The 13328-nt window shown below is 40.8% G+C and overlaps 1 protein-coding gene across 1 annotated transcript in view; it reads left to right on the top strand.

Moving 5' to 3' along the window:
• The first annotated feature begins 242 nt into the window (after positions 1-242).
• The window catches only part of LOC108712783 (adhesion G protein-coupled receptor A2), a 112678-nt gene continuing 99592 nt past the window's right edge, over positions 243-13328 (top strand). The window contains exon 1 of the mRNA XM_018255206.2: positions 243-771. Within this exon, the coding sequence (XP_018110695.1) occupies positions 533-771 (239 nt within the window). The 5' untranslated portion in view covers positions 243-532. The remainder of the gene's footprint in view (positions 772-13328) is intronic.

Consider the following 13328-nt stretch of genomic DNA (forward strand, 5'->3'; position numbering starts at 1 on the left):
TTGCCCATCACTTGTTGAGGGGGGCGGCTGTATGAAATGCACCTCTCTTGTGACTATGTTTTCTGCCATTGCAGTTGCCAACACCAGTTCCCTATGTGCTCTCATTAGTTACTTAGACACCAGAGAGCCCTAGCGCAGTGTTAGCGCACATATAGAGAGGAGAGCGGCCCGGGGCGCAGCAACAGGAGGCATTAGGACCCGGCGGTGAGGCGTTTTAAGTGGGAGGAGAGAGAAAGCGCTACAGCCCGGACTATTAGGCGCTCGCCTGCGATCCGTTATGTGGCGGCATCATATGGGCAGCGCTGCAGGGACAGCCTAGAAATGTGCAGGACTGCACCCCTGGCGCACTGTGGGAGCAAGACATAAGCAAGGGACTTCTTCTGCACAACTTTTCCTCAGCAGTTTGGGAGTTGGGGTTGAGGGTGCTGCAAAGGGCACCCCGAGTTCCTAAGCAGCAGCACCTATGGCACGTGCGGGGCTCCTGGCTCTGCGCTCTCAGCTCTGGAGCTTGGACTCATTGTGACATCACTACATGCCAGTCAGGATGGAGGGCACTCGGGCGCCTCGCTGCCAGCTGCTGCTGCTCTTTCTCTGCCTTCTGCCGTGGAACCTGGGCTGCCCGGTACTGATCCACAGCTGCAAGTGTGTAGGGGAGAGGTCCAAACCCAGTCTGAGTCCGGCCAATGGCCCCAGGAAGAAAGTGGTTTGTACCAACGAGGATCTGTCAGAAGTGCCCGACCCTGCCCTGCTGCCCGACAAAACTGTCACCCTGTAAGTACCTGGGGACCACTTGCCATTCCTATAGGTGACTGTCTAGGGGGAATCATGCTCCTCATTATATTATATACATATGCTCATTCTGCTTATTGCCTTTCATTTATAGTTGGTGGGATCAGTTCAGCTTTATTTAATGCTAGTTGTGTGTGTGTTGGTACTCACTGTTGCCTGTAATCTCACTAAATATATATATATATGAATATTCTTGCAGTGAGTCTCATCCTATTACATCTCTCTGGGACACACAATGACAAACTTTAGAGTGACACAATTACACACTATCTGCCCAATGTGCTTCTCATTGATTCACTGGCAACTTCAGTGCCACCTTCTCTCCAACCGCATGAGTCGCTAGCCAATGGGCAAGTGTATACTAACGGGGCACTGTATTGGCATCACAGCAAATGGGACAGTCTTTAACTTGATATGGTTGTTGAATGACTAGCTACAGTATATGGAGTTTTCATAGAGTAACATATAATTCAGCCTGCAGATGCAGTTGCTCTGGCCTTTCCTAATACATGGCAGTCAGTATTTTCTACTTTTAGTGTGCATTTCTATGTGTTGTTTTACAGCGTGTCCTTGTTATTCATTGGGCAAGTCAGTGGCAAGTGCACTCATTCTCCTATTGATGTACTATATGTATACTTTATAAGTATGGGATGTTAGTCTTGAGGGGGGTCACGTTGTTAGAAGATACAATTCACAGGCTATGGGAGTTGTGCTGCACAACAGAAGGACGGTACACTCTTACTATACTCATTCATTAGAGGAACCTCAGTTCTGCATCTTTATAAATAAATATTAAAGGAGAAATAGCCGAGACACTTGCAGAAGTTTTAAGAAATTTAAGAAAAGCTAGTGCAGAAAGCTAGAAAATAATATCCAAAGCAAATAATATCCAAATATGCCATTATTAGTTCCCTCCAGCTTGCTGAAACCAGTTGGGCTATGGCCTTGAAATTCATATTAGACAACAAATAACTGATCTCCTTTAAGTGTAGAATTCTGTGGATTAAACTGCCTGCATTAATGTACAACTTTGCCTGGAAGTGCCTGAGACGTTATAAAGGCAGCGGAACTTGATAACAAATGCTATAGAGCATCTCCAATGTGCCCCTATATTCTGAGCAACAGGTCTCCCTTTACCACTGTAAGTATCAGTATAAAGGAGGATGAGCATAATGTAGGTTTGAGACAAGTCTTGGTGGTCTCTTAGTGTAGAGCATCTGCATTATTGCACTGCTCAGATTAGGTCAACTTGTTTAAAATGTAACGGGTGCCCACATATTTTACTTTGCCTTGTAGTTCTTAGAACAGATGGGTAATACTGTATGTTATAACTAAAGAATTTCCTTTCTTAGACCTGGTTGAATTCAGTTTTGATATATAAATATGGGTTTTCTTGATTTGTATACCACTTTTATCTGCCCTACCTGTGCCCAAAAGAGCTGGTTTTAAGGATATACAGATGGCTTTGGTCCTCATATTGACTGTAACCACTTGGGCCAATACACATTTGCCTTTAAAATGAGAAGTGTCCATTAGACAGTGAATGAGAAGTGGCAGATATAGGTATGTCATGTCTTGGGTATCAGCCTGGACATCTGGCACAAACTACCATTGTGCAGCATCTGGTTTTCAAAAGTCAGTGCACCACTGGGTATTACCATACAGTAGAGTTGTGTATATCTATATTGTTTACTGTGGGAAGATGCTGGTTGGCATGGCAAATTCCTGTGCTAAGCTACTTATGTCTTTATTTGCATTCAGATTTACATATACTCACTATCTGCACTATTTTTGGGGAATGTAATAAAACTATTTAGAAAATGAATATGTGAAATCATATTTTAGGGGATAATCGTGTTCAGCTTGAAGGTGGCAACATTTTGGAAGAAGGTTGATTATGTACCCAGAGCACTGGCACAGACTATAAAGTGCACAGTCTCTTTATCTCTGGTACATTAGTCCCTAATAACTTAATGGTTTGCACAAAGGAAAGATTGTCTCCAGTGCACATGTTGTTTCTGTTAACCATGTTTATTGTATGCATCATATGTCTGCTGTAAATACACCTCCTCTGGCAAACAACTTACCTTTGCTCATAGCTACATGCTGTAATGCAGCCCGGGCCATCTCTTTGCAATCAGTGCAAAATCCTGTTGCCATGTGGCGTCCTTGTGGTTACGGGGGCCATAAAAATGTCTTAAAGGGCCACATCTAAACCTTCAGAGCAAGTATCAGGTCTGTGCTTATGCCCTGGTGCTGTTGTTAAATAAGAAATATACTTTACTATGTTTTTGTCTAGGGTCTCGGGAGTCTTTGGAAGAACACTATTTCCTAGGAACTGGCTAGACAGGGCACAGGGCAGCCATAACTAGATCATTGCAAGAACAGACCAAAAATGTTGGTATGGGATTTGTCATCTATATACCAGTTATTTAGAACACTCTAAAATATTTTCCCCGACTGTCCTAACAATTACACTCCCTTGCACCCTAACTTTTCCTGTTTCCCCAAAATCAGTAAGTCAAGCCATCCTCCTTGGGCTCATCTTTTGTACCAGTCAGGCCCGGACTGGCAATCTGTGGGTTCTGGCAAATGCCAGAGGGGCTACTATAAGGTCCCATAGAAAGTCAGTATTTAGTGGGCTGTTTGGGTCTCTGTGTGGGCTCATTGGACCTCTGTGTACCTGAAATGCCAGGGCCTATTTCAATTCTCAGTCCAGACTTGGTACCAGTATTTGTGCAGAAAAAACCTTCAGCTTCAGGATCATCAAGGTTTTGGTGGGATCATTTAATGCCCAGGACTGCTATGGCAATATGGTTAGTAACTCTATTTAGATATTTTGTGTGAAGTTGAGAAGAAACCTCTTGTCAGTGCCCTGGTCTGCTTTACAAGCTCCCTAAAACACTAGCACTAAAGCTGCCATACACGCAAAGATCCGATCGTACGTATCCTCGATTCGTATGATTTTCGGAACGTGTGTGGAGAGTCCTGACATTTTTCGTCCGATGGAGATCGGTCGTTTGGTCGATCAGACAGGTTAAAAGATTTCTGTCGGCTGCTGATAATATCTCTGCGTGTATTGCCGTTCTGACGATTTCCAGTGGCAGACTGTCACTCGATTTTGTCGGACATAACTTTCGTACGATTGCTGTAGGATCGGTTGATCTGTTCTTCTACCACTTTATTTGATCTGAAAGGTTAGTGGCAGGTCTGGAGATGGGAAAGTCAGATCGTTCGAGGACTTGAACAGATCTTTGCATCTATGGCCAGCTTAAGATACTAAATGTAGGTTTTAGGACCCCCTGCCTCATTCTTTTATCTGCTTTATTATCTTGATCTGATGTCCCATAATGACACCATGTTGTGTTTAGTGAGAAGCTAGTTACATAGTTAAATCTGGTTGAAAAAAGACCAAAGTCCATCAAGTTCAACCCCTCCAAATGAAAACCCAACATCCATACATACACCCCTCCATACACTCACATAAATTATATATACTCATACACTAACTATAGATTTTAGTATCACAATAGCCTTTGATATTATGTCTATCCTAGAAATCATCCAAGCCATTCTTAAAGGCATTAACAGAATCAGCATCACAACATCACCCGGCAGTGCATTCCACAACCTCACTGTCCTGACTGTGAAGAACCCTCTACGTTACTTCAAATGAAAGTTCTTTTCTTCTAGTCTAAAGGGGTGTCCTCTGGTACGGTGATCCACTTTATGGGTAAAAAGGTCCCCTGCCATTTGTCTATAATGTCCTCTAATGTACTTGTAAAGTGTAATCATGTCCCCTTGCAAGCGCCTTTTTTTTCCAGAGAAAACAGAAAAAACAACCCCAACCATAACTGGTAAAGGTTATTTCTGGCTTTATTGCCCTTTAGAAGAGCACAGGCTAAAATTATTTAGGCGTTTTATTTGCCGTATCGGTTGTTTAGTCATGAAAACATCTTCTTTAAAACCAGTAAACATTTCAAATAAATGACTCTTTCATACGGGAACAACAGATATATATTTATTATATTCTGATCCACAGCAAAATCCAGCCCTCGACTGAAAAAGGATAGTGAAATTGTAGAAAACCAATCTCTAGGGGTCGGTTCAGTGCTGCTTATATAAATGTTTAAATGGCACCAAGGATCTGCATGACGTGAAATGTAATCACTCTGAAGATCAAAATTATATATTCTCAAATGCATTGGAACAGCCAAAACAAGCATCTGAACTCAGAATCAGCTACAAATGTCTGAGCTCCCCCCCCCGATTCGTAATCCTTGCATTCCTAATTCATAGTTTCTCATCTCAGATTTGAATTTAGAAAAATTTTTTACATATATTCACCGTCAAACACTTTTTTCAGTTCAATTGGTTTCAAATTGTTCATCAGAAATTAAGACATTTTCCAATTACTTTCTATTTGTGACCGGTTTTCTAATATTGAAGTGTAAAGTTTAAATGTTCACCTAAAGTAGCTCTGGGGGGGGGGTCGCTGACTCTTTAGGGTAAGGCCACACTGGGCGTTTTGGGGAGATTTGGTCGCCTGGCGACTAATCGCCTCGTCTTTGTGGCGGTCCAGTCTCCCCAAAAACCTTCAATCACTCTTCGCTGGCTACAATGAAAAAACATCAGCGCTAATCACGTGCGGCAGTTCATTTTTCGAAGTCGCACAAAGTTTCCTGCAGTTTCAGGCGACTTCGGAAAACGAATTGCTGCGTTTGATTAGAGCCAGCGTTTTTTCATTTTAGCCGGCGCAGAGTGAGGGAAGGCTTTTGGGGAGATTGGTCGCCGCAAAGACGAGTCGATTAGTCGCCAGGTGACCAAATCTCCCTAAAACGCCCAGTGTGGCCTTACCCTTAACTGTTCTATTTGATACATTTAGTTGATACATTTGTTATCTTTGTCCCTGCTGAGCAGAATCCCTGAATTTCATTAAAGGCAGCTGTTAGAATTGATACAATAGTTGCTGATATTCCACAGATACTGCTGAGAAATGTATCAACTAATTGTATCAACTACATTTAGCAAAGTGTAACAGTTCAGATGCTCCTGGATCACTGAGCTGTCAGACTGAAACTCTAGAGACACGAACATTAAACTATGAACTTCAATTTTGGGAAAAATGTGAAGAATAAAAGATGGAAAGCAATTGAAAAAAAAAAGTCTTTGTTTGTGGAGAACAATCAGAAAACAACTCAACTGGAAAAAGAGTTTGGAAGGTAAACAACCCATTTAAATACTCTATATAGGCTGCTTCCAATAGGATTAATTATATCTTAGTTTGGATCAAGTACAGGGTACTGTTTTATTATTACAGAGAAAAAGGAAATCATTTTTAAAAAATTGGATAATGATATAGGACATATAATATCCTGCATAACAGATTTATGGATAATGGATCCTATATCTGTATTACTCGTTGGTCACTGTATGTTTCATCCCTGTCCTGGGATCCTACCAATGTCACCAATGCCCTTAAGTAATACCACTCTTTTGGCCCATATTTGGTCTACCCCTGCCTTAAACGACTTCCACTGATTGGCCCATGTATGAGCAACCCCTGCCCCAATAATACAGACACTTACTGGTTATTGGAAACCATTGTGTAAGTAGTAAGCACAATAGCTTATTGTATTATTCCAGAGATTCGTTTTGATTTCAGGCTGCTTTATATTTCCTGTAGAATATACAGTTCCCAGATTATTTTTACCATGCTAGGGGTATTCATTCCTATGCCAAGTCTCTGCATCTTATTAAAGTGTAAATCTGTGTACAAGGGTTAATGCTAGGGTGATTTATGGGAAAAATTCCTCCAGATGAGGGTTTGTTACATATAGTAACGTTCTGATCAGAGAGCTCCTCCCATGTAATTGCCAGGACTAATCAAGGGATATGGAATAACAGAATGCTGTTCTGGCAGGAGATTTCCTGGAAATATTGGTGCACCACACAAATGACATTGATACCAGCCTAATGCATGATTTTCCTTCTAAATCAGAAATACTGTAACAGATTGATGGATGGCTAACTATAGTTCTTCTGTTCATTGGGGCCCTTTGTTCAGGATGGTGGCCTAAGCAAACAATTTGGAAAGGAAGTGAGGAGCAGCTGTAAGTTGCAACTCATCTAACTTCCTCATATGCCAAAGTGCCAAAAAGTTGTGTTGGTAAATTACATATTCATTGTGGATACACATATTACAATCCCATAGCATAGTAGAATTGGTGTTGAAAGTGCACTTCTAGGTAGCATAAATGCCCAAACAATCATATTCAAGCTACCCTGATGAAATGCAGTTCGATATTTCAACATCTCCTTTTTAAAAAAAAAAACGGAACTCTGTAGTACGTAAAAGGGCAACGTCAGGCATTGTGTCTCTTAACAATTCCCACTCACTGCCGCCTTTCGGAGCAATAGCACAATTACAATGGCAGAGTCGAAGTGAATACAAATTTGGCCTATGAAGGAGTATTTGCATGTGTTCTGTCACCCACCAACAAGGGAAATCTTGGTGGGTGAAGGCCAAAAGGGATATGCAGCCGGCAACCCTTTGAGCTGATATTGTTCTTCAATGTCCATCATTCCTGTTCAGGCAGTAGACCAGTGATCCCCAACCAGTAGCTCGTGAGCAACATGTTGCTCTCCAACCCCTTGGATGTTGCTCCCAGTGGCCTCAAAGCAGGTGCTTATTTTTTAATTCCTGGCTTGGAGGCAAGTTTTGGTTGTATAAAAACCAGGTGCACTGCCAAACAGAACCTCAATGTAGGTTGACAATCCACATAGGGGAACCAGATGGCCAATCACAGCATTTATTTGGCACCCCAAGAACATTTTTCATGCTTGTGATGCTCCCCAACTCCGTTTTCTTCTGAATGTTGCTCACAGGTTCAAAAGGTTGGGGATCCCTGCAGTAGACGGTGGAGTATAATGCCACAAGTGTTCCTATCTATATGACTGCCAGCTCATATAAGGATTTCCAGCAGCAGTTCTTTACAGTGACTTGTAGTCCCAAATAAATGTTCTTATGTTTAAAATATAAATGGGAGGTCCCCCAAAAGAATATAATTCATTTATATCTAGTAGAAAGTTATGCTAGGGGAGTAAATTGCCATGAGAGCAGGCACTTTGAAGAACTCATGCACAGTGATGGTTTTATTCCAAAAACAGGTCCAAAAAGGAAGCCTAATAAGTTTATATGGGCCTAGAACTAAATAAGAAGGTGGCTCCAAGACCTTGTTGTGTGAGATTTAGTAAGTCATCTTTTGCTGCTAACTCTGATGATGGGGTTTTAATTTCCAGCCAATTTCTTGCCCGTGAAACTTAATGAGACTGAAACGTAATTGCACATCTGTGGAGCCATGGAGGATGCAGTCTTTGGCTTCTCTAAACAGAGAAAGGAATAGTTTATATATGGAACATCTTTGAACCATTTAGCAGGGCTGGGTCTTGTGTCAAAATTGTATTGTTTCATGGCTTCCAACTTTAGACGAGGAGCCTTGTCCGAAAATGTCCCACATAAGGGACATATTGTTACACTATGTAAGAATGATTAAGGTATCCAGCTTGTGGATCTCTGGCTGCTGTTGACCTACAAGAACATGACGGCTGCTGATGGCTTCTTAGAACTGCAGATCAAAAACAGCCATAAATTGGACATTACTGGGATTTTTTTTATTTCGGTTTGATGCCCCCGACCTTTTAACAGGTTCTAAAACCCCTGGATCCTACATCAAATTCTAGAAGTTATTTTAGTTAGGCCAAGCTCTCAGATTTCTAAGTTACCCCACATCTTGCTTTCTCATTGCGTTTGAAATCCTGCAGTTAGGTGCAGCAAGGTTTGTATGACACATTCAGTCTCACAAGTACTCAAGTGTTTCCAGATGTTGGGAGAGCAGAACAGAGTCTTCCAATGTGCCTTGTGGGAGCGAGTGAAATTCTATACCATGGGGGGAGAGCGGCTCATTAAAGAAGTATAAACTTTGTATCAGCGTTCCTTAAGACATGAAGGCATATATAAAATCACATTGGTAATTGTGCCGTCAAAACGGTCTCTCCTGCTGTGCTTCAGCATACCACTGTGCAAATGGCCGGAGTATGGTCTCTTGTAGGTTAAGCCACACATTCAGTTTTCTAAAAAAGATAAATAAAACGACAAATCTGCAGCCTTTGTGTTCCAATTAGTACTGGCTCTCCATGATTTTGTTAGATACTCTCAGTGACTTGTTGCCATAGTGCCTAACACTTCTCAGTAAAGTTATAGAACTTTACAGATTGTAAGCTCCTTTGGGGCAGGGACTGGTGTGGCATGATGAACAGTCTCTGTAATGTGCTGCCAATAACATGTTGGCTTAAATTAAATTAATAAGAATTATCAATTTTTTTTGGTTATATGTTTATTGCCCTTGAAAAGCTGCATCTCTTTCACTGTTGTTCCAGCTTCCATCAATCTTACGTGAGGATTATGGGAGTTCACGTTTGACAGAAGCTAGAGCACAGCCTGACTGAGATCCATGTGGAATGTTAGTTTACTAACAAATCTTCATTTTAGCCAGTATATCATTTTTCAACATGAACAAGAAAAAAGGCTTTTTCCCTGCAGTACACTGGAATAATAACCAGGCTGCTCCCCAAGCTTCCAACTCTCTACCTATGAAATCAATACTTACTAGAAAATATGCTATTGCTTTTTGGTCAAGGGTGTGATCTGAATGTCCGAAATGTCTGTATCCATATCGGCCATTGGGTTTCCATAATCACAGTGAAAGGAAGCTAGAAAATAATAATATATTATTCTTATGAGCATAGGAAGAAAGCCAATGAGAAGGATTAACCTTCTGTGTGTATATTAAGATGGTGCAGGGTTCACTGTGTAAGACAAGCAGTGCTGGCATTGTGCAGAGAAGAAGAATAGAACAGTAACAACAAAAATTTAAAATGTCCTAAAGTAATGTAAATATAATGTACTGTTGTGCTGCACTGGGATGTTTGCTTCAGATACTCTACTACAGTTTATATAAACAAGCTGCTGTGTAGCCACGGAGGCCGCCATTCAAAGATGAAAAAGGAGAAAAGTCACAGGATACACAGCAGATAACAGATAAGCTTTGTAGTATACAATGGGATTCCTCAGAATTTATCTGTTATCTACTATGTGTCCTGTGTTTCAATGGCTGCCTCCAAGGCTACACAGCAGCTTGTTTATATAAACTATAGTAGTTGAAGCAAACACAACTGGTTTTGCCAGTGCAGGCTACAAGTACATTATTTTCTATCCTTTACACCACTTACTGTTCCTTTAGGGGTGATCCTTAGATAAAGTGTCAGCTCCTATTTAACGTCTTATATCTGCTATCTTGTACAAAGGCTGTAGAATCTGCATTGGATCTTGTGAAACATATCTCAAAACCATTTGGGGTATGCTGCATATTCTTATTTTTTCACAAAATACTATAACTAGTAAAGTGAGGAGAGCAATCCAAGGCAGAAGATCTGCAACAGTGTAGTTTATTAGCAGCTACAAAACACACAACATGTTTCGGGCCTCAAACGCCCTTTATCAAGTGTAACAAAATGGAAACAAAGTGGGTATATTGCACAAAATACTAGTATTAATCTGTTTTATGGAATCTACCGAACATATGTTATTCCAAATTACCAATGAATCCAAGATGGGAGGACTTGTTTAGCTAGCATTTTGGTCTTTTCATCTTTGGAGAACCTATCAGGTGCCTTCTTTTGTCCTTTCAATCCTTTCAGGACTGGAATTGCAAATGAGATAGTTGCTCAAGGACATGCATGGATTTTTGCTTTGCCTTGGGTGCATATAAAGTTGCTCTCCAATTTTCTTCAGGATATTTTTATATGGAAATTGGATTTCTCAGCAAAAGGAACCAACACCAATGTTTGGTACTGAATTAAAGGAAAACGTATATCTTCTATAATAATGTCTCTTAAAACAGATATTGCCTTCAACAGTACCTGGAGCGTTAATATATATAATATAATATAATAACATATATATAATATAATAACATCTGCCTTCCATCTCTGAAATAGGATGGTAGCACAGCATCTTGCTTGGTGCTGGATTTATAGTTGGTTTGCTGGCATGTTTCCAGGGACATATGTTAGAGGTTTCCCAACTGGTAGGAGAACTGGATCTGTGCAGAAGAAAGACTGCAAACTCTCTGTTCCTAATTAGTGCTGATGCATTACTAGTGTCCGCTAGAACTGATCCTCCACTCCATAAATTTACATTATGAGCAATTTTGGTTATGGCTTACTGAATGTACAGCCTGCTTATACTATCTGTACTAGGTTATTCAAGAGCCAGTAGCATACGCCTTCCTTTGAGGCCTTCCTATGAGATGATGAAATACAATTGTTTAAAGGTTATGTATTGTGGTGCTTTTGGGAAATAAAAATCAATAAATCATTTATTAAACCACTTGTCAGCTAAAAAAATATTCCCTGGCCATGCACGTAGTCCCTTTTTATGGTTGGGGCCCCATGGACCTGAGGATTAGGCTTAGAGTAGGTTAAAGTTCCATGTCTTAGGGTCAAACCCTGTGTATTGCTAAACATGTCCATGTGTGGGGCTAGGCCAGGTTCAAAATAATGGAATTTATAGGAAAACAGTGGTTGCACAAACATATCTTGCCTACAAAGGTGGTTTGAGATGCCAGTATTCATCGGGGACAAGGAGCAGTGTATCATATTTCCTTCTGAGCTGCTCTTCAGTAGTTGCGCCATTATTATCCAGCTAAAGCAGTCAGAGTTGGACTAATTGGGGGTTATGTTGTAACATGGGTAAAGTTTGCCTGGGCCATTTGTTTGCTTTCCTTGTTTTAATTGCACTAGCCCAGTTAAATGTAATTTAAGTAATTCTCTTGTTTTTTTTTAGGTGTTGGATCCTTTGGGTGTACCAGTTTTTTTCTCATGTGTTGTTAGGTTTGAAAAACACATTGATTTGGTGTTTGTTGAAAAGTGTCTCTGAAACTCCAGCTACATATGGGATGACTATATTCCGCCTACTACAGTATGTGTCTCAGGGTGGTTATTTCTTTTGGTGTTCCTATACATTGCATGTACCTATACACTGGGGAGACAAAACAACTGCTCACCAAGCGAATTGGCTCAGCATTGGAGGGCGAACTCTACAGGACAAGACTCGGCTGTCTTTTTACACCTAAAAGACAAGGGACACTCCTTTGTAGATGTCCACATTTTGGACAAAGAAGACCGCTGGTTTGAACAAGGTTCAAAAGAGGTGATTCATGTCAAGGTGGAGAAACCTTCCCTAAACAGGGATGGGGGCCCTCGACACTACCTGTCTACACAGACTGGGATGACCAGCCTGTGGCTCACCAACTGTTGTTAAACTAGCTGGTTGTCTCAGCATTCATTGACAGGTAAAGACAGGTCAGAGATCTCAGTTTTAGGGAAGGCAGTTACCCAGGGACCCCTATCCATTAAATATAATCAGTGGCATTTACCCTGGGCACCTGTCACAACCATTAAATATTATCAGTGAAATGACATATTATTAGAAAGTGTAAAAAATATTTCGTCAGGCACCTTGGCAAAGATCCAGTTTTGTATTTCCAGTTAGAGAACTTTATCCATAGCGCCAGCAATATCTTTTTTCCCCCCATATTAATGTATTTTACTTCTCCCTTTCCAGCTGCTTTCCTTATCTATTTATTGCAGCTTTATATGGGCCTTAATTTGGCCAACAATGATTCCCCCGGGGCCCCCTCTGGAAGAGAAAGGGTTGATTCAAATCCTAGTGGGAGTGAGAACGGCAAGCTTTGTGAAATGATATTCGTAAAAACAACAGCCGCTTAGACACTCCCGGAAAGGTACAGAACGGAAAATGTCTCCAAACGAGAGCTGTTTATTTTCCTTTCTCTGGGCTTGGGCAGCCTTTGCTATTCAAGGCTGTAACAGGAGCCCCTGCTTCCTTCTGACTCCGCCGAAATGAAAAAGTAACCTATTTTAAAAAAAATTTAAATACTGTTTTTGCCATTAAAAATACATCCAAATTAGGACTGTTTGATTTATTTAAAGTGGGATTGTTCAGCCACCCCCTGACAACCTTCAACTGTTGGTGGGGCTAAACGATTAAAGGGTTGCATGATTGGAACCAATGTAAATAAGACATTTGAAGCTCTTGAACAGCAATTTGGGAAAATTCTTGCATCAAATTGTATAGTATATCACTGTGTTTATATTAGCAGTTTTGGCCTGTCTTTATTAAAGGCAGTATATCAAGGAAGCACTGCACAGACCAGTCTGACCACAGCGGTCTGAAATCCTATTTGAGACTCAGGGAGTGTCCATTATACACACATACAGTACATCATTTGCAAGAGCCATGAACATACTGTAACAAATAACCTTATATTCAGTACTTTGTGATGTAACTTGTCATACGAGTAACTGTAATTGTGTATCATGAAAAATAATGTACCCCATGTTGTCAACTATGAGAATATTAGGAGTCGCCTTTGAGTTCCATGACCTGAATATTCACA

Source organism: Xenopus laevis, chromosome 3S (genome assembly GCF_017654675.1).
Source record: "Xenopus laevis strain J_2021 chromosome 3S, Xenopus_laevis_v10.1, whole genome shotgun sequence".
NCBI classification, from domain to species: domain Eukaryota; kingdom Metazoa; phylum Chordata; class Amphibia; order Anura; family Pipidae; genus Xenopus; species Xenopus laevis.